Genomic DNA, 23806 nt, shown 5'->3' on the forward strand with positions numbered 1-23806 from the left:
CACAATAAAAAATTTTAATAAAAGCATATCGTTAGATGGCTTATGTTTTTATTCTATTTTATATTTTCTCCAGAAAATTTGTGGAAAGGGAACTGTTCAAACCTGAAGAAGTACCTGAAAGACATAATTTATCTTTTTTTCCAACTGTAAATGATATAAAAAATCACATCCATGAGGTACAGAAATACATGAGAAATGGAGATATGGTTTATAACTCAGAGATGATACCAGCAACGGTATATTTACAATTATAGTTACTTATAGTTACAATTATAGTTACAATTATAGTTAATTATTTTATTATAGAATCTTTCCCAACTCCTATTAATATTTGACTGAACAGTGATGGCTTTTATTGTGCCATATTTAATAAATTGGATATGAGAAAAATAGTGATATCTCTTTCTTGAAATGTAAAATCTAACACCTCTCAGATAGTGATTTGACCAAATTATTTTATTACTCGCACAAGAAAAATCTGTTAATTTCCATCTCTGATTTAAATAACAGTACTAATCTTCATTTTAAAGTGAACGTATTTTATCTCTGTAAAAAGTATTATTTAGTTAAAAGACATTTATTGAATATATACTGTGTATATCTCCCTCCTTTAACATAGATGGGCAGGCTTAAATAGAATAGTTGAGACTCAAATATATAAAGTGATCATTTTGGTTGGATATCGGTTTTACCTTATGGTTGCATATGCTTCCTATGGATATCAGTTTTACCTTAGTATGACATTGTAGTTTTCTCCTGAATATTAGTCATTTCTATGAAAAGTTCACCTACTCTGAATACTACTACAATTACCTTTAAACTACAAATTAGAATTCTGACAGTGATATGGTACTAAAATCTAAGTAGCAATATCCTTTGTTCTCTAAACTTTTACTATCCAAACTCAGTAACTACTTAGTTTTTTTTTTTTTGTTTTTTTTTTTGCTATAGCAACTCTTCCTTGCTATTCAAAACTCTTAATCATCCACTATCCTAAATTCAGAACTAAAACAGCCTTGATTAGCAATGGTCCTTGCCATTTAAACTGCTATACAAATTTTTGCTGTCTGAACTCAGGAACCAAATGTTTTTGTTTAGTGAGATATATTTATGCTTTGAGAGTGTGAACAAGTGAAAACAGCAATTACAGAATAAAGCACAATTACACTGACTGAATAAAATAATAGTTGTATTGATAGGTTTTAATGTATTTTCAATATAGACATTTCATTATTTTTACTTAAATAAAGGTTCCTATTTCAGCTTCAGTGGACGACAGATAATGGGAATATTCTCAGAGAGACTGTGGCAGTTACATTTGCAGAAGGTAGGCTATCTTGAATACCTTTAAAATATACTCAAAGAATGTTAAGACTGTAAGGAGCTTAAGTTATTATGTCATCTAATCAAATTTTATAGATGAGGAAACCATGGCTCAAAGAGGCAAAATGTTATCAAAATACTTCCAGTTATTTAAATTTTCTCCTATAATCAGCTTTTATGTTTCTTTATGGCTGAAATTTCAAAGCTGATAGTTAGCAAAATGAACTGGAAGGGTGGGTTAATTTCAATAGAAACAGCCTTAAGATACTGTGCTAGTTTGAAACTGTTATGTACCCCAGAAAAGTCATGTTTTTTCCTGATCCAATCTTGTGGGGGCAGACCTATTGTTTAGGGTGAAAACTTTGATTGGATTGTTTCCATGGAGATCTGACACACCTAGCTACAAGTGTGATCTTTTGATTAGATTACTCCATCGAAGTGTGACACACCCAATTGTGAGTGTGACCTTTTGATTAGATGGAGATGTCACTCCTCCCATTCAGGTTGGGTCTTGATTAGTTTACTAGAGTCCTTTTAAAAGGAGACATTTTGGAAAAGCATAGTTATTTCAGAGCCAACATAAATGCAGACATTTGGAGATGCTTAGGGTGCCGACAGAGGTGATTGGAGAACAAGACAGAAATAGCTTGGGTGCTAAGCAAGGACCACAGAAATAGCCAGAACCTGAAGAGAAGAAATCTTCGACCCCAGGAGATGCTAAGCTAAGAGATAAAACCCAGATTTTTACCCCAGAGCAGTTAAGTGAGAACCCATAGACATTCAGAGAGGAAGCCACTGGAATCAGAAGCTGGAAACATGGAACTGGGAACAAGGACCAGCACACACCATGTGCCTTCCCATATGACACATATCAGCCTCTCTTTGGAGTCAAGGTATCTTTCTCTGGATGTCTTAGTGTGGACATTTTTAAGGCCTTAGAACTATAAACTCGTAGCTTAATAAATCCTCTTTATAAAAGCTATTCCAGATCCAGTATATTGCATTCTGGCAGCAGTAGCAAACTAAAACAGATTTCTTTTTCTGGAAACTATTGTCAATTTTGTATGGTTTGCATTTTCTCATGTGTTTTTACTTCTATGTTCTCTCAATATTCTAGGCTTATTTTAACTCTTTTGCGGGAGTTTTTCTTTCTCAAGGAATGTCTTTTCTCTTTCTTTGCTTGACAGATTCCTCTTACTACTCAAAGATCTATTTGACTTGAGGCACTCTCTTAATTTCACCCCCTATATAAAGTTAGATATTCACTCTTTTGTATTTACCTCTGCATTTAACATGAAAATCATTTGTTTGCACATTTGTATCTTTAATTATGATTTGAGTTCATCAGGAACGGGGACTGTGTTTTTTTCAAATTAACACACTGAGAGCCTAGTATAATGCCTATTATAAAGTTAACACCTATATAAATGCTTTACAATGAATTAATGAATGACTGTATATTGAATATACAGCACAGTTATTTCTTTATTCTTCTACTTGTGTACCTAGAAGAGTCACTTTGTCTACAGAATAACTTTCCAATTCTTTAGCATTATTCATTCATTTATTCTACACATATTTCACTTACTGTGCTAAATGCTGGGTATAGAAAAGGACAGGTAAGTTTCCTGCTTCGTGGAACTTAAAGTCTAGCAAGAGAAAAAGACATTGAGCAAATATTTTTAACTTAATTGCTATTATGAAAAGTGCCATAAAAGAGAGGTACAAAATTGTATTGGAGTAGTGATAGAGACTTTTAACTTAGTCAAGGGAATAGGGAAGTGAATTTTAGAAAGTGACTTCTAGGCTAAGACCTGAAGAATGCATAGGAATTTGCTAATCAAAGTGCAAATGCTCTGAAGCAAGAATTTGCCATGTTCAAGAAACAAAGGAAGGCTAGGGTGGGTGTAGCAAAGACAATGCTTGCTTTGTAAAACTGAATAAGCGAAACAAGGTTTAGGAGGCCATTACACCTGTCCAGATGAAATGTGATGGTTGTTTAGATTATAATTAGTGACATTTATACTAGAATTAGACATGCTTAAGAGTTACTTAAAGAGTAGTTGAAAGATGTGTAGTTGATTGACTAGGTATGAGAACAGTCGTGGCTGGCTCCTGAGTTTCTAACATAAGCAACTGACTGATAGCGGCATTTACTGAGCTCAGAAACACTGATGAAAGAACCCTATGGTGGAGAAAAAAGATCATGAAATCAGGTTTAGAAAATTTGAGTATCAGAGCATTTTCAATAAAGTAGATTGGGAGGAAGTCATACTGGGGAAGTTGAAGAATGAAAAGGAGGTGAATGAAGAAATAGAGACAATGTAGACTACTTTTTTTTTCTTTCCATCATTAGAGCTATTGTAAGTTTTACAGGAAAATTGTGCAGAAAGCACAAAGTTCCCATAGCTCCCTACTCACACAGTTTTCCCTATTAACATTTTGCAGTAGTGTGTACTTTCGTTATAATTGATGAAATGATATTATAATCATGCTATTAACTCTAGCCCATAGTTTACAGTAGGGTTCACTCTTTGTGTTGTGATGGAGTTTTCAAATTATTTTTGTTCTGGTAACATATAAAACCTATAATTTCCCATTTTATCTGCTTTCAGTTATATGATTCATTGGTGTTAATTACATTGATAATGTTGTGCCACCATCACCACCATTCATTACCAAAACTTTTCCATCACCCCACACAAAGAAACAAAGAGCCACCATTGCGCCACTCTGGATAGAGTTTTTTAAAGGAAGGGGTTGAATGTTTTAGTTTCCTTGGCTGCTGAAGCAAATACCAAGCAGTGGTTTGGCTCAAGCAATAGATATTTATTTGCTCACAGTTTTGAGACTAAGAGAAAGTCCCAATCAAGGAATTGTCAAAGCAATGCTTTCTCCCTGAAGACAGTGATGTTCTGGAGTTGGCTGCCAGTGATCCTGGTTCCTGGGTTCCTCTCTCACATGGCAATGCACATGGTCATCTCCCTTGGCCTCTCCCTTCTCCTCAGGGTTCCATTGATATTCAACTTCTGACTGCTCTCTTTGTGGCTTTCCCTCTGTGTCTGAATGTCATACTGCTTATTAAGGTCTCCAAAAATAGGATTAAGGTCCATCCTGATAGAGGTGGGCCACACCTTAACTCCTACTTACAGGAGAAAGCCATAGGAGCAAGAAGCTGAAATCGGTGCAACCTGGAAGAGAAGGGAAAGACCATGTACCTTGCCATGTGGCAGAGGAGCCAAGGATTGCTGGCAGCTGGTATTCAGGAAGAAAGCATCACTTTGATGATGCCTTGTTTTGGACATTCTCACAGCCTCAAACTGTCTGGCAGAATCTGGGGTGGATCTTGGCCTGTAGGGCATGGAGTCTTTGGAAGAATTCATTTGCAAGATTGTGACAGCTACGGATCAGAAGGACATCTCCCAAGCATTGACTTCCAAAATAAGACACTCTAAACACATGGTTGAAAACTTTAACAAGAATGGACTCCTCACTGCAGTTTTTGAGTGATTGGGTAAATAAGACTGCTTACCTGGAAGGAGATTTTTCTCCCTGTGGGACAAAAAGTAGCCAGCAATGAAGTTAAGCTGAAATACAATTGGGTGGATGCTGGCAAATTAGCAGTTATACACTAAAGCTACATGGAAGCCCAGGTCCTTTAAATATAAAGTAAACACAAATGAAGTTTCCAAATTTAAGGGCATTATTTTAGGTAGGCTTAACTTCTCTGTTACAGATATAAGTTCCATAAGAGCAAGCCTCAAGATCAAGGACTTCACCTATAAACTTGGAAATCCCTAATGTTTGAGAGGGTATCAGGGATTTCCTAGGTGTCCTTTCTTCAGTTCTTCTAGTGTTTGCCTCAAGTACTTTGGGATACCTTCATTAGTTATATAGATATCTATGATTGTTATTTCTTCTTGATGGATTGCCTCTTTTATTTATATGTAGTGTCCTTTGTTTTTTTATGACATTTAAACATGTATTTAAAGTCTGTTCTGTCTGATATTAGTGTGGCTACCCACGTTTATTTTTTGTTTCTCCTTGTGTGGAATATCTTTTTCCATCCTTTTACTTTCAAGCTACTTGTATCTTTGGGTCTAAAATTAGTCTCTTGTAAACAGCATATAGATAGATCATATTTTTAAAATCTATAATGTATATTTTGATTGAGAGGTTTAATCCATTAATAATCAGTGTTATTGCTGTAAAAGCCCTCCTTACTTGGACCATTTTATCCTTAGACTTTAATTTGTCAGATCTATTATTTTTTTCTCTTTTTACCCTCTTAGTTACCATTATTGATAATCATTATTTCTATATTCTCCTTCAAGCCTCTCTTTCCTGTCTTTTTTTTTTATCCAGCCAAATTCCCTTTATTTCTTGCAGAGTAGGTTTCTTCTTAACACATTCTCTCAGCTTTTGTTTATCTTTGAATATTTTAAACTTTCCCTCACTTTTGAAGGACAGCTTTGTGGATAAAGTATTCTTAGCTAGCTATTTTTCTCTTTCAGTATCATAAACATATTGTACCACTGCTTTCTCTTCTCCATGGTGCCTGATGATTAGTAAACACCTCACCTTATTTGGCTTTCCTTGTATGTGGTGAATTGCTATTTTCTTGCTGCCTTCAGGATTATCTCCTTCTCTTTTGCATTTGACAGACTGATTAGTATGTGTCTTCAGGTGGGTCTATTTGGATTTATTCTATTGAGAGTACATTGGACTTCTTTGATTTGCATAGTTATGTCTTCTATAAGGGTTGGGAAGTTTTCTGTTGTTATTTCCTCAAATATTCTTCCTGGCACTTTACCCTTCTCTTCTCCTTCCAGAACACATATGATTCATTCATTTATATGCTTTATGTTGTCAGTCATTTCCCTGAGACCCAGTTCAAATTTTTTTCCATTTTTTTCTCTATTTGTTCTTTTGCATGTTTGAATTTAGCCTCTTTGTCCTCTAGTTCACTGATCCTTTCTTCTGCCTCTTTGAATCTGCTGTTGTGTGTCTCTAGTATATTTTTTATTTCATCTACAGTATCTTTCATTTCCATAAGATCTGCTATTTTTGTTTGTATTCTTTCAAATTCTTCTTTATGGCTCTCCTAGTGTTTTCTTAATATCCTTTATCTCTTTAACCATCTTGTTGAAATTATTTAGGAGATTTGTTTGAACAACATTGATTAGTTTTTCCAAATTTTATTTCTCCTTCTCCTTTTTTAATTTGATCATTTGCCTTGGCCATATCTTATTGTTCTTGATGTGCCTTGTAATTTTGTGCTGTTTCTGGACAGATAATAATAATAATTATTATTATTATAATTAAATATGTATATATATATAATCTGATTATCCTGATAAGATCATTTTGAAAGTTGGTTTCCTTCTTTTGTCTAAGGTTTGTTGCTGTTTGGGTTCTCATTAAAGGTCTCCTTTGGCACTTGGTTTCACAGTATTTCCCAGGCAAACGAGGGCCAAGTTCTCAAGCAGGAAGTGCAGACCTATTCTGAAAAGTCTTAGAGATTGTGCAGGAAAGCACCTTCCCAAACTATACTTTCCCAGCTTCCACAGCATATAGCACTCTTGGGTATCCTATTCCCAACACTCCTGCTCTCCCAGACTGCAGCAGTCCACCAGACAGCATCCAGACCTAGTGGAAGTTGACAGCCTTGGTGGTGGGAATTAGGCACTGGGAGTTGCAGTGGAGCCCCCTCCCTCACTTCTCTATTCATGAAAATAGTAGATCGGTGAGCACCCGGGTCTCCTTCATAGAAAGGTTCAAGGCTGTGGGACCCAGAGAGTTGCCTTCACTGGCCACTGTTAGTTGAGGACTGTTCTTCATTCCCCTCATTTCTTAAGGGGAGGGCCTCCTTACCTCTCCCAGGTCTAGGCACCCCCGAAGCTGCTAGCCTAGGGGGTGGGATATGAGCTTTAAGAACTTCAGTGAACTGTCTATTTGTGAATATAATGGAGCTATTGGCTCCAGGACTCCCAGAGGGAAAGTCACTATGCTGTGGGATTGAGAGGTTAACTTTGCCAGCCAGCAGTTGCACCACATCTTGCCCATCAGCAACAACCAGGCCGATGCACAGCTGTCAGCTTCACAGGTGGAGGATAGGTGCTTTCAAGTTTATTCACTCCTATTTCTCAGTCATTGTTTCCCTGATTTTTCATCCATCTCTTTCTTATATGTTGCAGTGGTCATTCCCTGGTCTCTGGAGCCCCTGAACCTCTGCTTTAGACAGTTTCTGCCTCTTCTCTAGGTGTTTTTGGTGGAGGAGTGAGTTCTTCCTGTCCTTATTCCACCATCTTCGTGGAAGTCTCTTGATAGTTGGTGTTCTGGTTTGCTAGCTGCTGGAATGCAGAAACAGAATGGCTTTTAAAAAGGGGAATTTAATAAGTTGCTAGTTTACAGTTCTAAGGCCAAGAAAATGTCCCAATTAAAACAAGTCTATAGAAATGTTCAATCAAAGGCATCCAGGGAAAGATCCCTTGGTTCAAGATAGCTGATGAAGTTCAGGGTCTCTCTCTCATCCTATAAGGCACATGGTGAACACAGTTACGGTTTCTCCCTCGACTGGAAGGGCACATGGCGAGCACAGCATCATCTGCTAGCTTTCTCTCCTGGCTTCCTGTTTCATGAAGCTCTCTGGGAGGCATTTTCCTTCTTTATCTCCAAAGCACTGGCTAATGGACTTTCTGGTTCGTGGTGCTGCAGCATTCTCTGCTCTCTCCGAATCTCCTTCATTCTCCAAAATGTTACCTCTTTTATAGGACTCCAGAAATTTATCAAGACCCACCCAAATGGGTGGAGACATGTTATCACCTAATCCAGTTTAACAGCCACTCTTAATTAAATCACATCTCCAGGGAGATGATCTGATTACAGTTTCAAACATACAGTATTGAATAGGGATTATTCTGCCTTTACAAAATGGGATTTAGATTGAAACATGGCTTTTCTATGGCACATACATCCTTTCAAACCAGCACAGTTGGCTTTTGCTTGATTAAAGAGATGAATATATCTGGGTTAATATAAAATTATATGAGAATGTTTCAGATTCCTCTAAGGAAAATTATTTTAAGTATTGAGATATTTAAAAAGAGAAGCTTTTACTTTTATTCATTTATCCCAAAATGAGTTATTGAAAGAAATGTAATACTATTATTATTGAGGACTTACTTTATGTCAGGTATTGTCTTAAGCACTCAGATTATAAAAAGATGACTTAAGTTTGGTCTTTCTAACTGAGATGCACAATAGGTTTCACATATTTCAACAATTATAGTTAAGCACCAGAACATGGAGGATGGACTAGTCCAGAGTTACAGATATAGAATCTTTCAAATAAAAAAGTGTAGTTTCTTAGGTCCCGTCCTAGATCAAGTGAATTAAATTCAATGCAGATTAATCCTAGGAATCTATATATTTTTAAAATTCCCAGAGTGATTCTGATGTACTGCCACGTTGTAGAAATAATAGACTAAATGACTTCTTAAAATCCTTTGTAAACTTTTGACCTTAATTCATATTCTAATTCCAATAATAGGGGTAGTAATAACATGTAGTATCCTAGAAGCTGCTATTGTTTTAATAGTTTATTTTTTCTGTGACTTAGGAAATTCACTGAAAGAATCAATGACCACCAAATTGGAAGCACATCAGCCAGGGGGTTCTTTTTCTCCAGAGCCAACCCACTTGCTCTCCTCACTTTCCTCATTTCAGCCCAAAATATTTGCACAGTTGCAGGTAGGTATCCAGTGATATCCCAAATTTGAGTTCCTTCTTTTCCTTCCTCAATGTCTCCCCTTAGGGAATTTTAGAGAAGTGTTTTAGAATTATAATAATGGTCAAATATATTTTCATTATTAATTTCTGGTGTCTTGATTTTAAATGATAATTCAAACAATATGTTTTGAAAAACTTTGAGGTTGACTATGAATGCAATAAAATGTAGTTGTACCATTTTTTCCCTTGTTTCTTAATTTATGTCCTAACTTAATATTTGATAGTTCACTATATTTATATTTTATTTGTTCTAATTTTGTAACAAAAGAATATCATACATAATAAATTGAATTGAAACATTTCAGTATAACTCTCTTTTGTTTAAAAGGGTTTGCACTTACAACCAAGATTCACCTCTCCTGATGGATCACCGGCTTTGATATCAGTAAATAACCACCCCTCCTCCAGTCCTTCAGGCCTCCTGGATTCAGTAGGAAATGCTGTGTTGAATAATAATTCCCTACTGGCTGGTCAAAGTCATAACCTTCAGACAGATACATGCCTAACCCAAAACAGTAGTCCTACCTCTGCCATGGGTAACCTTCCAGGGCCAGATCAAAATCTAGTTGCAATGGATCAACTGGTGGAAGTTGAAGATGTTGAAGATACAGGAAATCTGGAAGGAAGTATTCATCAAATTCTGTTGGGAGATGTGCAGACCATTCCCATACGGATTATAGACAACCACTCAGTTCTTAGTAAGTTAAAAATCAACTTGAGTTATTTTTTTTTAACATTTATGGACTATCATTTCTATATTATACCACAGAAAGACATATTATTTCCATTTATTTGATTTATATAAATCAAATAAAACCATGAGAAAAAGAGGAAATTTTTCATTAGCATGAGTTTGATAACTCCATTATTTTTTCTGCTCCCTATTTCTAACTATTTAGTCCCATCAAAGATATTCATCTTTGAATTACATGGCTTTCCCTGGAGAATCTGTGGTGACATTAAATCAGGACATTCATTTTAGAATATACACACACATACAAAATTGATAGGAACAATTGAAAAAAAAGGAAAACTTTTTTATCATAAAGGTTATTATGGGAATATTGATGTATGTATGTGTGTGTATATATGCTTATACATAAAAGCACATAAAGAAAATGGACTGAAGTCGACAAATATAAAGTTTATAAGGAAGATTTTGAGTTATAGACTTTACTGTTGAGTTTTGTGGACACTTAAAGGGACCTAGTAAGTCTTGGAGTCTTGGATTTAATCCAAGACTTTGTTACTTCACTTTGTAACCAATCTAGTCAACATAGTAGTAAACTCTGGTAACTCCTACTTGATTTAACCATGTCATTTCTTTTCATACAAATTGTTCTGGGTTGGACACTTGAATGAGAAAAGATTTACAGCCTGCCTTTGAAGAACAAAAATTTTTATAGAAATTATTCATTTAACATATGAAGTTATTTTTCCCTCCATTCTTTGTCATCAGTCTTTTGGCTAAAGAAAACTGTGGGATAGCACCTTCCAGAGGAGTCACTGTCCTTTAAATTCATTGAAAACATTACTTTAAAAAATATATTTTTTTATTGACAAATCTTCACACACATACAGTTCATACGTGGTGTACCATCAGTGGCTCAAAATATCACCACATAGTTGTGTATTCATCACCATGATCATTTTTAGAGTATTTACATCATTCCAGGAAAAGAGATAAAAAGAAAAAACTCATACATCCCATACCCCTTATCCTTCCCTCTGAGAATTCACCACTAGTATTTTAATCTACCCATTTTTTTTTTACCCCCTATACCCCTTATTATTTATTTTTTTATCCATATATATTTTTCTCATCCTGGAGCATCAAACACAAGGTTTTAAAATCACACAGTCATGCTGTAAAAGCTATATAATTGTACAGTCGTCTTCAAGTATTAAGGCTATTGGAACACAGCTCGATAGTTTCTAGCCATTCCAATACACCATAAACTAAAAAGGGCTATCTCTATAATGCATGAGAATAACCTCCAGGATAACCTCTCGACTCTGTTTGAAATCTCTCAACCACTGAAACTTTATTTTGTCTCATTTCTCTCTTTCCCTTTTTGTTCAAGAAGGCGTTCTCAATCCCATGATGCCGGGTCCCAGTGAATCCCGGGAGTTCTGTTCCACATTGCCAGGGAGATTTACACCCCTGGGAGTTATGTCCCACATGGAAGGGAGGACAATGAGTTCATCTGCCAAGTTGGCTTAGAGAGAGGCCATATCTGAGCCACAAAAGAGGTTCCTTGGGGGTGACTCTTAGGTATAATTATCAGTAGGCTTAGCCTCTCCAAGCTTCATAGGGGCAAACCCCAAGATTGAGAGCTCAGTCTATTGATTTGGTTGTCCCCTCTACTTGCTAGAATATTAGTAATTCTCCAAATGGAGAAGTTGAATATTTCCTCTTTTCTCCCCAGCCCCCCAAGGGGACTTTGCAAATAATTTTTATTCACTGTCCAGATTACTCTGGGATACATCAGGGCATCATACTAACCTGTACAAACCAACAAGATCTCATGCCCTATTCAAGTTTCCATGTAATTATGGTGTTCTAGTAAACACAAGTTAAATTATGTAACGTGCTACCCAAAATATAAATTTTGTACCAAACAAACATCTCTCCCTTTGGTCTGACATAGAATTTGTAGTTTTAAAATATGGACAGTATCATCCTTTACCCTGTATTCTGATCTACCCCATTCCTATCCAGATCAGGAAAGCATTACTTTTAAGAAAATATATCCAAAGGGTATGAAAATTACAATTATCAGGTTTTGGCCCCTAAGGAAATTTAGTCAAAAAGAGGGAAAAAGGGACAGACATGAATTAATCCTTATGACAACTCCCTGAAATGGTTGGTAGTGTCCCCCTTCTATAGATGAGGAAACCAGGCCTGATTGAAGTTATGTAATTGCTTAGAGCTCATATCTAATAAGTGAGAGCAAAGAGTTAAAGCCAGATCTGACTATCTCCAAAGCTTCTTTCCATTCTATCGAGTTTCCTCCCTCTATGTTGTGCAGAGGTATTTCTGGGAGCTCTAATACACATTGCTTTAAAAGATAGCCTCTTTGGCTCCAAACGTCCATAATTTATCAAGTTGGATCATAATCTGAGGGGCTACTTCAACTGAATATACATTCTCAGGGTCACTCAAATCTAGTCTCTACTAGTTCTCCATGGTTGAGGCTAAATGCCAAATACCCCTGTACGACAAATATTAGGTGTGTTCAACACACTTTTCTGAGCAAATATAGTCCTCTTAACCTCTGTTCCCTATAGCAACGGAAAAGCTGATATTCCAGAGAAAAAGAGATGAATATTGGATCTTAGACAAATATTAGATCTTAGTAGTACTGTTTATATGCTAACATTTAAATTAATTTGGTTATAAGTACTTTGAAATTAGAATGGTAGGTGCATCCTGAAATGTTTCAGATAAACAAACAGCTCAGATAGTCAAATCTATCACTTAAGATGCAATACTGTTTTTCTGAAGTACTTATATAGTCATATTCTTTAATGGAGGGAGAATTTCCTTTAATATATGACCACATATGAGTACCATATGGTTATGGTAACACATCTGTAAATTTGTAATACATGTACCTGCCATTTGCAAAACAAATCATTTTGAGATAATTGGAGGCTTCCTGACTTATTCACATTTATTTTTAAACATGATTACGTTTAAATATGAGATGATCCTCATAATTATATCAAAATACAGGCTGCCTTTTGTCCTGATATTTTTAGAAGAGAATAACTTAATAGCTTTCTCAGTCTTATCTTCTTTTCATTCCTGGACTCATACAAAAGTTATTTAATATGAATGACTTAAGGTGTAAAAATCACTGAGTTCTCAAATACACCAACTGCTTTTCTACATTACTTGGTTCTTTTTCCAAACTACTGTTTTGTGCTTTGCTTCTAAATTAATATAATTCTAAAGATTCCGGTGTTATAAATTACATTAATCTTTAGGTTTTTTCTTTTATGTTTGGTTTCAAAGGTACTCTTTCTGTGAGCCAAGTTAAGCAAGAACCCAAAGAACCAACATTGTCTATGGAAGCAAAAAAATAATTGGACTGTAAGATATTATCAGCTACATAAATTATTGAAGCTTTCCAGAATTTATTACTCTGGTCACTTCTGATATCTTAGAAAAAGAAGGTGAATATTGTCAAAGTATTGCCATTCTTCAGAACAGCATTGGGCTAAGTGGACTGAATAGCTCTAGTTCAATGAACAGCATTGATTTAAAACTGATATGTTTGTTGCCAATTCCATATTTTTACCTTCTTAAGAGACATTTTATTCTTCTTATTTTGTATGATTCTTATGCTTTGAGTAATAAGGCCAGTATTTCAGAACATAGTTTGAATCTATCCATGGTGATGTAATCTGAACATACATGATTACCTTGCTCATACCCTGAAAATATCCAATTTCAATGCAAACAGACAAAAAAGAACAATAACAACAACAACACAAATGTGTATGAGTGTATATTTGTGTGTGTGTAAGTGTCATGATTTTTTTTGAATTTGGAAAGAACTTATTCTCAAAGTTGTGAGGAATTTTTTATTTGGCAGTCATATGAGAAAAAATGTATAGTCTGTCTCATTTGGAAAGATAAAGCGATAGATTTTAAACCATAATATGAAACCCAACAGTCATATTTGTGGACAGTATAGTTGCATTTCAACTTTTTCCCTTATAATTTTTATACTTATCACTATAAGTCAATAGCATATTAATGGTCATCTAATAGAAATTTAAAGTATCTAAGTAAGTATGGAGAATTTTAACTTAGCTTAAGAACATAAGCAACAGAAATAAATATATGTGACATGGATTTCTGTTTTACCTACTGTTTGTAGGTAAAACACTACACATATGAGTAGAAAAACAGAAATTGAAAGAATTCAGAAAGAATAATATAATTCCCTCATGTTTACAAATAATTTGGGGAACCTTTTGATAACACCAGAGATTTTTTCCCCCTATTTTATATTGAATATTCAACTGTGGTTAGAACACAATTTGAGTTATATTTACATTTTCCTGTGCCAGAATTCTTACTGAATTGATATTTGTGTTTATGGTATTTCAAAACAAATAGTTATAGTTTAAAATTTAATTCATATTTAAAACTTTAAACAACTGATCTATTTGGATTGCTGGTTAAGTGAGTATTTACTTCAAATACTAAATAACTAGTTATCAGTATATTAATGATAAATTTCTATTTTTCCGGAAGGTTGATAAGTTAGAAATGTCAACAATAATTGTCAAGAAATCAACCTAAAAGCTTTTTCTACCCAAATACCATTTGTGGGTATATTTAAATTTTATTTTTTAAAAAAGGAATTTCAAATGAATAATGTTTTTAATGTTCAATGCATGCACAATGTAATATGACATTAAACCTCAATACTTTGCCTAAGTTATTTTGGCTTTTCTAAGTCCAGTCTCCCATTCTTAATTGTTTCAGGTATATGAAATGCATCTAAGTATAAAGCATTCTTAATTAGAAGTGGGTAGAACTCTAAAATTCCTTGCTCTTTAGATTTATACAGTATTTAATATAAAGTTTATTATTTATGCCCTATTTAATACAGTATTAATATTCAGTTAAATAAATAATTTTAATAAAAACAGATTTTCTTTTTCTAATGATTGCAAATATTTGATGTAGGCATTTAAAGAGGCAGGCGGCCAAATCTGATTATGTAATACTAAATTAAGCCTTAGTTACCTCAAACCCAGATTTCTCTTAGTCTGTGTGTGCCTAAAGTAATGTCTAAGTTACTTTATAGTTTAGTGATACACTATAGTTAATATTCTTTACATTTATTATTTCCAGTTTTTATAGAAAGGCATTACATAATAGATCTTCACCTTTCAATAATGGTAATGACTTACTAGTAAATGTTTTACCAATTAAACTTTATTCTTTTGGAGACATTTCTTTCTTTTTGATGTTGAGTTGCTAAGGAGAAATGCTTAAGATACAAACCCAAGTCAGTTAATTATGCCGATGAGAGATATCAGAGGATTCAGACTTTGGAACTAGACCAAGAACAAAATATACTTTAAAAATAATTCGATCATTTTGTTCTATTTGAATGTCTCTTCTGATTGTTTTATCACAAGGACAGAAAATTACAGTGCATCTTCCCCACAAACAAAAAAGAATAAAATGAGCATAAAAGAAGGGTTAAATCCCTAATTGTATACTTTTTTGGTTTTTAGGTAGAAACTGGAACTATTACTATTTTCATGTAAGTATTTCATTAAATAGCTCTTTAAAAATGATTTCTAAATGAGTTTTTAAAAATTCATTTATCCTCTAAATGCATGTTCAGTCAGGACGTACCAGTATTGTATTTAAAGGTGCTTAGCATTGCTTTTAGAAACTGTGTTTACATATTTTTAACATTTAACTACATAGAGAATTAAATAGAAGTGCATAAAATTCACAGTATCTTTGGCATTCTCCTAACAGCTCTACAGCAAAGTTTGACGTATATTCTTTTGTGTCGTATGTAACAAGTTATAATGTCTGTTTTAGTGAGATGGACATTCAGAATAAGCAGCTAGAAATTCACATTTACAGCTGAGCTTGTTTCTTTATTGAAGTTTTCATATTCTAAGCCTCCTATGAACTTCATATATACTAGAATGAATAAACAACCATGGTGGGTTTTTTCCTGAAAGACAATTTTCTGTATAAACAGTTAAATACTTAAAATAAAAGGCTTTTATATCTTATGCAAGGTAAATGTTTCCTGTAAGGCACAAACAAGTGATAGAAAACATGTTTGGGGGTCTTTTCCTGCATTAAAGTTTCTAATTTTGAGATCCACCAACTTACGTATTATCTTTCCTTATATGCTGTCAAAAGTCATACTGAATCATGTGGATATGGGAAAGATGTCATTTAATTTGTACCAGGTTTAAAAAGAGATTTTTAATTATGTGTGTGTGTGTGTGTGTGTGTGTGTATATATATATATATAGTGTGTATATATATATATATATATATATATATATAGTAACTTCATGTACAGTGCCCTTGTTATAATGTAATTGTTTTCATTTTAAAATACTGTGTTATTTCTTTCTTAAACATGTTAGTTTCCTTTTTTATAGTTTTCTTGGAGTTAGTGGTTGTTTTGCTCATCTTGAAGGTGGTGAAATAACACTTTAATACCTGAGAATTTTTATTAGAGATTTATGTTCATTTTGGAACCTGAAAGTTTTTAGGAACAAGTATCGGTAAATCTTGTTTGGCATTAGATTTTTCGGATAAATATTATTTACTATTCTTCAACTCAAGCCACTTGTCAAAAATTTTTAACAATGCATATAATAAAGTTTAAGTAATCCATTTTATCTTAAATTTTGGCAGCATGTCCTCTTCAACTACAGCTTCAAATTTTAGAAGTGATAACAGAAATATTTGATTAAAAAAGGAGGGATCATTAATTTTTTTAGCTCTTTTTTTTTTTTTTTTTGCTTTATTTCCCCTCTGTGACTATTTTTCAATCTCTACTAAAGGGGGAATAAATTGGCTCATTATCAATTGATAAGGCTCCAAACATCTCATAAGTTATACTGTTTGATATCTAAACATCTGTAATTCTAGTTAATTAACTTAGTTGTAGTAACATTTTGCCACATACATGTTAGGTATGAACTCTATCGTTAAATAATGCAAGTATTCATTGCCTACTGAATTCTTAAAACTTTCGGGAATGAAATCAGAATTTTTGAAAAAGCCTCACTTTTTTTTTTTTTTTGCATGGGCAGGCTCCCATGCCCCTCAAACCTGGGTTTCCGGCATGGTAGGTGAGAATTCTGCCACTAAGCCACTGTTCTACCACCTGAAAAAGTCTCATTTTTCAAAGGATACTGAAATGATTCATGAGAAAAATGAGTAAATTGTATGGTTAATATGGAATACGTTTGGGAATGTGATATGGGTTTAAGAATGCTAAACTGGAAAACAGGGTAGGAATAAGATATTTGAGGATTTTTGTTTTTAAACATCTTTATTGAGGTCTAATTGACATATGGTAAACTGCACATATTTAAAGTGCACAACTTGATAAGTTTTGACATGCATATAGAGCTATGAAAATGTCACAATCAAAATAATGAATACTATTTTGAATTCAAAATAATGAATACTAAATTCATTATTTAGTATTCATTATTTAGTATTCATAATAATGAATACTAAATTCATTATTCAAAATACAAAATTTTGAATTCAAAATAATGAATACTAAGAACAAAGTTTTGTAGTACCTCTTTATAATTCCTCCCTCCTAGACAGCCACTAATCTGCTTTCTGTCACTACAGATCAGTTTGCTTTTTCTTCAGTTTGATATAAATGTAATTGAACATTTATGTATGTATATATTTTTCTGGCCTTTGTCACTCAGCACAGATATTTTGAGATTTATCTGTATTATAGTCTGTATGACTAGTTCATTCTTTCTGCAGCAAACTAAATATTCCTTTATATGTATATACCACAGTTTATCAACTTACCTGTTGGACATTTGGGTTGTTTCCAGTTTTTTATCATTACAAATAAAGCTGCTGTGAATATTCGTGTATAAGACATATGCATTCATTTCCCTTGAATAGATACCTAGGCATGGAATGGCTGGGTCATATGGTAGTTATATAATTTGTTAAACAGTTGCCAAACTATTTTTCAAAATGGTTGTACCATTTTACATTCCCAGCAGCAGTGCATGAAAGTTTGAGGTACCCCACATCTTAGCCAATACTTAGCATGGGCAGCCTTAAATTTTAGACATTCTAATATATGCATGATTGTATCTCTGATTGTGGCCTTAATTACATTTCTCTAATTACTAGCATGGTTGAACATCTTTCCATGTGTTTATTTGCTGTCTATATCTTCTTTGATGAAGTGTCTTTTGTATCTTGCACCTTTTTTTTTTTTAATTAGGTTTGGGGAAGTCTCACACAGAAAATACTCAGTTCTCATATCCCTGTCCCCATTTTTAACATTTTGAATTAGATGGTAACTTTGTTACAGTAGATGAGAGAATATTATTATAATTATATTATTAACTATAGTCTATAGTTTACATTAGGGTTTGGTGTTCATGTTGTACACTCCTATTTAAAAAAAATTTTTTTTTCTAACAACTTCTGGGAAGATGGATGAATAGAGTAGCTGGAGATTAGCCCTGCTTCATTGAAAAATTAGAGCTGGGACAGGAGGGTGACTGAGGCGGCAATTTGGAAGTGCGGCTGACCTGGGAGAGCCTTCCGCACCATGTGGAGCAGCCCTGGTTACAGAGGCCAAGGAACTGAGAGGCAGAAAGCCGGTACCTGGCGCAGAGCCGGGGAGCCTGCAGGAGTGCACAGACGGGAGCCGAGGACTAGGAAGTAAGCCAGGCCACTTTCTTTGAGCTCGCTACCCTTACCAGTGCAGCTCTGTGACTGATGACTCACCCCACATCCCACACAATGGAACCCTGTTATCCGCTCCCATTCCCCATGCTCCAGGCACCCCGACTACACCAGCCCACAATGCAAGATCCTGCCCCAGGGGGAGGGGCCAAGATGGCGGCTTAGCAATGTGCGCATTTTAGTTCATCCTCCAGAACAACTATTAAATAACCAGAAACAGTACAGAACAGCTCCCGGAGCCACGATAGTGACCAACACACAGCATACCCCAGTCTGGACCAGCTGGACCGGCTGCGAGTCTCCAGAACCGTGAGTTCCCCATACTGCGGTGGCCAGCGGCCCGCGCCCCTCCCCTACAGGTGGCTTCCCAGAGGGAAATGAAAGACACTCTAACAGTAACAGGGACTGAGTCCAACCAAACACCAATTGTGGCATTAATAAACAAATTCTGACCACTAAAACTAAGCCTCCAGTTCAGGCGAAACTGGTCAAGGCGGAGGTCGCTTATTGGGCTAACCGAAAAAGAGCAAAGGGGATGAAAGGGAAGTTTTTGTGTCTGTTTCTACGGAGGCTTGGCTGCCTCTGGATTCAGCAGTGAGACTACTTGGGCTGCAAATGCCCCAGGCATAGGCAGAAACAGACTGCTTTCAGGGCTGTCTCCCTCTTGTTCCCCACGGAAGGGGTGAAGCCCAACTTAGGTGGAATCCCTCTCTCAAGGAATTCAGACCCCAGGACTTGGCAATTTGAAGCCATTAAAACCAGCCTACAACCTCTCCTCTGTATCCACCACGCCCCCAGCAGGGAGAGCCTTCCAAAGTTAAAGGAGCCACAACATCTTTTGCTGGTGGGACCCGCAGGCAGACAAGTGCCACATACTGGGCAGGATAAGAAAAACAGAGCCCAGAGACTTCACAGGAAGTCTTTGAACCTGCTGGGTCTCACCCTCAGGGAAAACTGATGCAGGTCACTCCTTCCCCCTGATAGGAGGTCAGTTTAGTCTGGGAAAACCCGGCTGGAGTCTGTAATAACTATGTAGACCCTCCTAAGTGTGTGTGTGGGAAAGGCACCTTACAAGCAGGACAAGAAACAAGAAAACAAGAACTGAAAAATTACCCTCTGTTAAACAAAACTTAAGCTAGAGGCCCAGAAAAAGCTGAAGGCCAAAGAACAGATAGACAACAAATTCATTCTAGCAGGAAAACCCTAGGTGGTGGCTCAGCAGGCAAGAATGCTTGTCTGCCATGCCAGAGGACCCAGGTTCAATTCCCGGTGCCTGCCCATGTGAAAAAAAAAAAAGAAAAAGAAAACCCTAGGTAAGATAAGTGAAAGCAATCTCCAGAATAAACTAATTAAGGTATTTAAATGTCTAGACGCCAGCAAAAAATAACAAATCACACCAGGAAAATTGAAGATATGGCCCAGTCAAAGGAACAAACCAATAGTTCAAATGAGATACCAGAGCTGAAACAATTAATTCAGAATATACGAACAGAAATGGAAAACCTCATCAAAAAACCAAATCAATGAATTGAGGGAGGACATGAAGAAGACAAGGAATGAACAAAAAGAAGAAATGGAAAGTCAGAAAAAACAAATCACAGAACTTATAGGAATGAAAGATACAGTAGAAGAGAAGAAAAAAACAATGGAAACCTACAATGGTAGATCTCAAGAGACAGAGGTTAGAATTAGTGAACTGGAGGATGGAACATCTGAAATCCAAAAAGAAACAGAAACTATAGGGAAAAGAATGGAAAAATATGAGCAGGGACACAGGGAATTTAATGAAAATATGAAGTGCACAAATATACATGTTGTGGATGTCCCGGAAGAAGAAGGGAAGAGAAAAGGAGGAGAAAAACTAATGGAAGAAATTATCACTGAAAATTTCCCAACTCTTATGAAAGACCTAAAATTACAGATCCAAGAAGTGCAGCGCACCCCAAAGAGCATAGATCCAAATAGACGTTCTCCAAGACACTTACTAGTCAGAATGTAAGAAGTCAAAGAGAAAGAGAGGATCCTGAAAGCAGCAAGAGAAAAACAATCCATCACATACAAGGGAAACCCAATAAGACTATGTGTAGATTTCTCAGCAGAAACCATGGAGGCAAGAAGACAGTGGGATGATATATTTAAATTACTAAAAGAGAAAAACTGCCAACCAAGAATTCTATACCCAGCAAGGTTGTCCTTCAAAAATGAGGGAGAAATCAAAACATTTTCAGACAAAAAGGCACTGAGAGAATTTGTGACCAAGGGACAAGCTCTGCAAGAAATACTAAAGGGAGCCCTACAGACGGATATGAAAAGACAGAAGAGAGAGGTGTGGAGAAGAGTGTAGAAAGAAGGAAAAGTAGATATGGCATATAAAATATAAAAGGCAAAATGGTAGAGGAAAGTACTACCCAAACAGTAATAACACTAAATGTTAATGGACTGAACTCCCCAATCAAAAGACATAGACTGGCAGAATGGATTAAAAAACAGAATCCTTGTATATGCTGTCTACAGGAAACACATCTTAGACCCAAAGATAAACATAGGTTTAAAGTGAAAGGTTGGGAAAAGATATTTCATGCAAATAACCAGAAAAGAGCAGGAGTAGCTATACTAATATCCAACAAATTAGACTTCAAATGTAAAACAGCTAAAAGAGACAAAGAAGGATACTATCTACTAATAAAAGGAACAGTTCAACAAGAAGACATAACAATCATAAATATTTATGCACCGAACCAGAATGCCCCAAAAATACGTGAGGCAAACACTACAAACACTGAAAAGGGAAATAGACACATCTACCATAATAGTTGGAGACTTCAATTTCCCACTCTCATCAATGGACAGAACATCTAGACAGAGGAGCAATAAAGAAACAGAGAAGTTGAATATTACAATAAATGAGCTAGACTTAACAGACATTTATAGAACATTACACCCCACAACAACAGGATACACCTTTTTCTCAAGTGCTCATAGATCATTCTCAAAGATAGACCATATGCTGGGTCACAAAGCAAGTCTCAAAAAATTTAAAAAGATTGAAATCATACACAACACTTTCTCAGATCATAAAGGAATGAAGTTGGAAATCAATAATAGGCAGAGCGCCAGAAAATTTGCAAATACGTGGAGGCTCAACAACACACTGTTAAACAACCAGTGGGTCAAGGAAGAAATCACAAGAGAAATCAGTAAATATCTCGAGGCAAATGAAAATGAAAACACGATATATCAAAACCTATGGGACGCAGCAAAAGCAGTGCTAAGAGGGAAATTTATTGCCCTAAATGCCTATATCAAAAAAGAAGAAAGGGCAAAAATTTGGGAATTAATTGTCCCCTTGGAAGAATTGCAGAAAGAACAGCAAACTAACCACAAAGCAAGCAAAAGGAAAGAAATAACAAAGATTAGAGCAGAAATTAATGAAATTGAGAACATGAAAACATTAGAGAAAATCAATAAAACCAGAAGTTCTATGAGAAAATCAATAAGATTGATGGGCCCTTAGCAAGATTGACAAAAAGAAGAAGAGAGAGGACACAAATAAGATCAGAAATGGAAGAGGAGACATAACCACTCACCTCACAGAAATAAAAGGAGGTAATAACAGGATACTATGAATAACTTTATGCTAATAAATAAAACAATGTAGATGAAATGGACAAGTTCCTAGAAAGGCATGAACAACCAACTTTGTCTCAAGAAGAAATAGATGACCTCAACAAACCAATCACAAGCAAAGAAATTGAATCAGTCATTAAAAAGCTTCCCAAAAAGAAAAGCCCAGGACCAGACGGCTTCACATGTGAATTCTACCAAACATTCCAGAAAGAATTAGTACCAACCCTGCTCAAACTCTTCAAAAAAATTGAAGTGGAGGGAAAGCTACCTAATTCATTCTATGAAGCCAACATCACCCTCATACCAAAACCAGGCAAAGATATTACCAAAAAAGAAAACTACAGACCAATCTCTCTAATGAATATAGATGCAAAAATCCTCAACAAAATTCTAGCAAATCGAATCCAGCAACACATTAAAAGAATTAATACATCACAACCAAGTAGGATTCATCCCAGGTATGAAAGGATGGTTCAACATAAGAAAATCAATTAATGTAATACACCATATCAACAAATCAAAGCAGAAAATCACATGATCATCTCAATTGATGCAGAGAAGGCATTTGACAAGATTCAACATCCTTTCCTGTTGAAAACACTTCAAAGGATAGGAATACAAGGGAACTTCCTTAAAATGATAGAGGGAATATATGAAAAACCCACAACTAATATCATCCTCAATGGGGAAAAATTGAAAACTTTCCCCCTAATACCAGGAACAAGACAAGGATGTCCACTATCACCACTGTTATTCAACATCGTGTTGGAAGTTCTAGCCAGAGCAATTAGACAAGAAAAAGAAATACAAGGCATCAAAATTGGAAAAGAAGTAAAACTATCACTGTTTGCAGATGATATGATACTATACATCGAAAACCCTGAAAAATCCATAGCAAAACTACTAGAGCTAATAAACGAGTACAGCAAAGTGGCAGGGTACAAGATCAACATTCAAGAATCTGTAGTGTTTCTATACACTAATAATGAACAATCTGAGGGGGAACACAAGAAACGAATTCCATTTACAATTGCAACTAAAAGAGTAAAATACTTGGGAATAAATTTAACTAAAGAGACAAAAGTCCTATACAAAGAAAACTACAAAAAACTGTTAAAAGAAATCACAGAAGACCTAAATAGATGGAAGGGCATACCGTGTTCATGGATTGGAAGACTAAATATAGTTAAGATGTCAATTCTACCTAAATTTATTTATAGATGCAACACAATACCAACCAAAATCCCAACAACTTATTTTTCAGAAATACAAAAACCAATAAGCAAATTTATCTGGAAGGGCAGTGTGCCCCGAATTGCTAAAAATATCTTGAGGAAAAAAAAACGACGCTGGAGGTCTCATGCTGCCTGACTTTAAGGCATATTTTGAAGCCACAGTGGTCAAAACAGTGTGGTACTGGCATAAAGATAGATATATTGACCAATGGAATCGAACAGAGTTCTCAGATATAGACCCTCTCATCTATGGACATTTGATCTTTGATAAGGCAGTCAAGCCAACTCACCTGGGACAGAATAGTCTCTTCAATAAATGGTGCCTAGAGAACTGGATATCCATATGCAAAAGAAT

General features: G+C 35.3%; 1 protein-coding gene across 8 annotated transcripts in view; it reads left to right on the top strand.

The window, feature by feature from the left end:
• CARF (calcium responsive transcription factor) overlaps nucleotides 1-23806 on the top strand; it is a 101898-nt gene that overhangs the window by 72856 nt on the left and 5236 nt on the right. For 5 of the 8 annotated variants that reach the window (XM_077154768.1, XM_077154770.1, XM_077154773.1 and 2 more), the window contains 5 exons: nucleotides 74-236; nucleotides 1264-1327; nucleotides 8945-9075; nucleotides 9443-9812; nucleotides 13136-16124. In XM_077154768.1, the coding sequence (XP_077010883.1) occupies nucleotides 74-236; nucleotides 1264-1327; nucleotides 8945-9075; nucleotides 9443-9812; nucleotides 13136-13206 (799 nt within the window). In that variant the 3' untranslated portion in view covers nucleotides 13207-16124. Of the gene's footprint in view, nucleotides 1-73; nucleotides 237-1263; nucleotides 1328-8944; nucleotides 9076-9442; nucleotides 9813-13135; nucleotides 16125-23806 lie in introns of those variants that run through there. The other 3 variants (XR_013173001.1, XR_013173000.1, XM_077154771.1) reach the window with 3 other exon arrangements.

The sequence above is a fragment of the Tamandua tetradactyla genome, chromosome 3, assembly GCF_023851605.1.
Source record: "Tamandua tetradactyla isolate mTamTet1 chromosome 3, mTamTet1.pri, whole genome shotgun sequence".
NCBI lineage: Eukaryota > Metazoa > Chordata > Mammalia > Pilosa > Myrmecophagidae > Tamandua > Tamandua tetradactyla.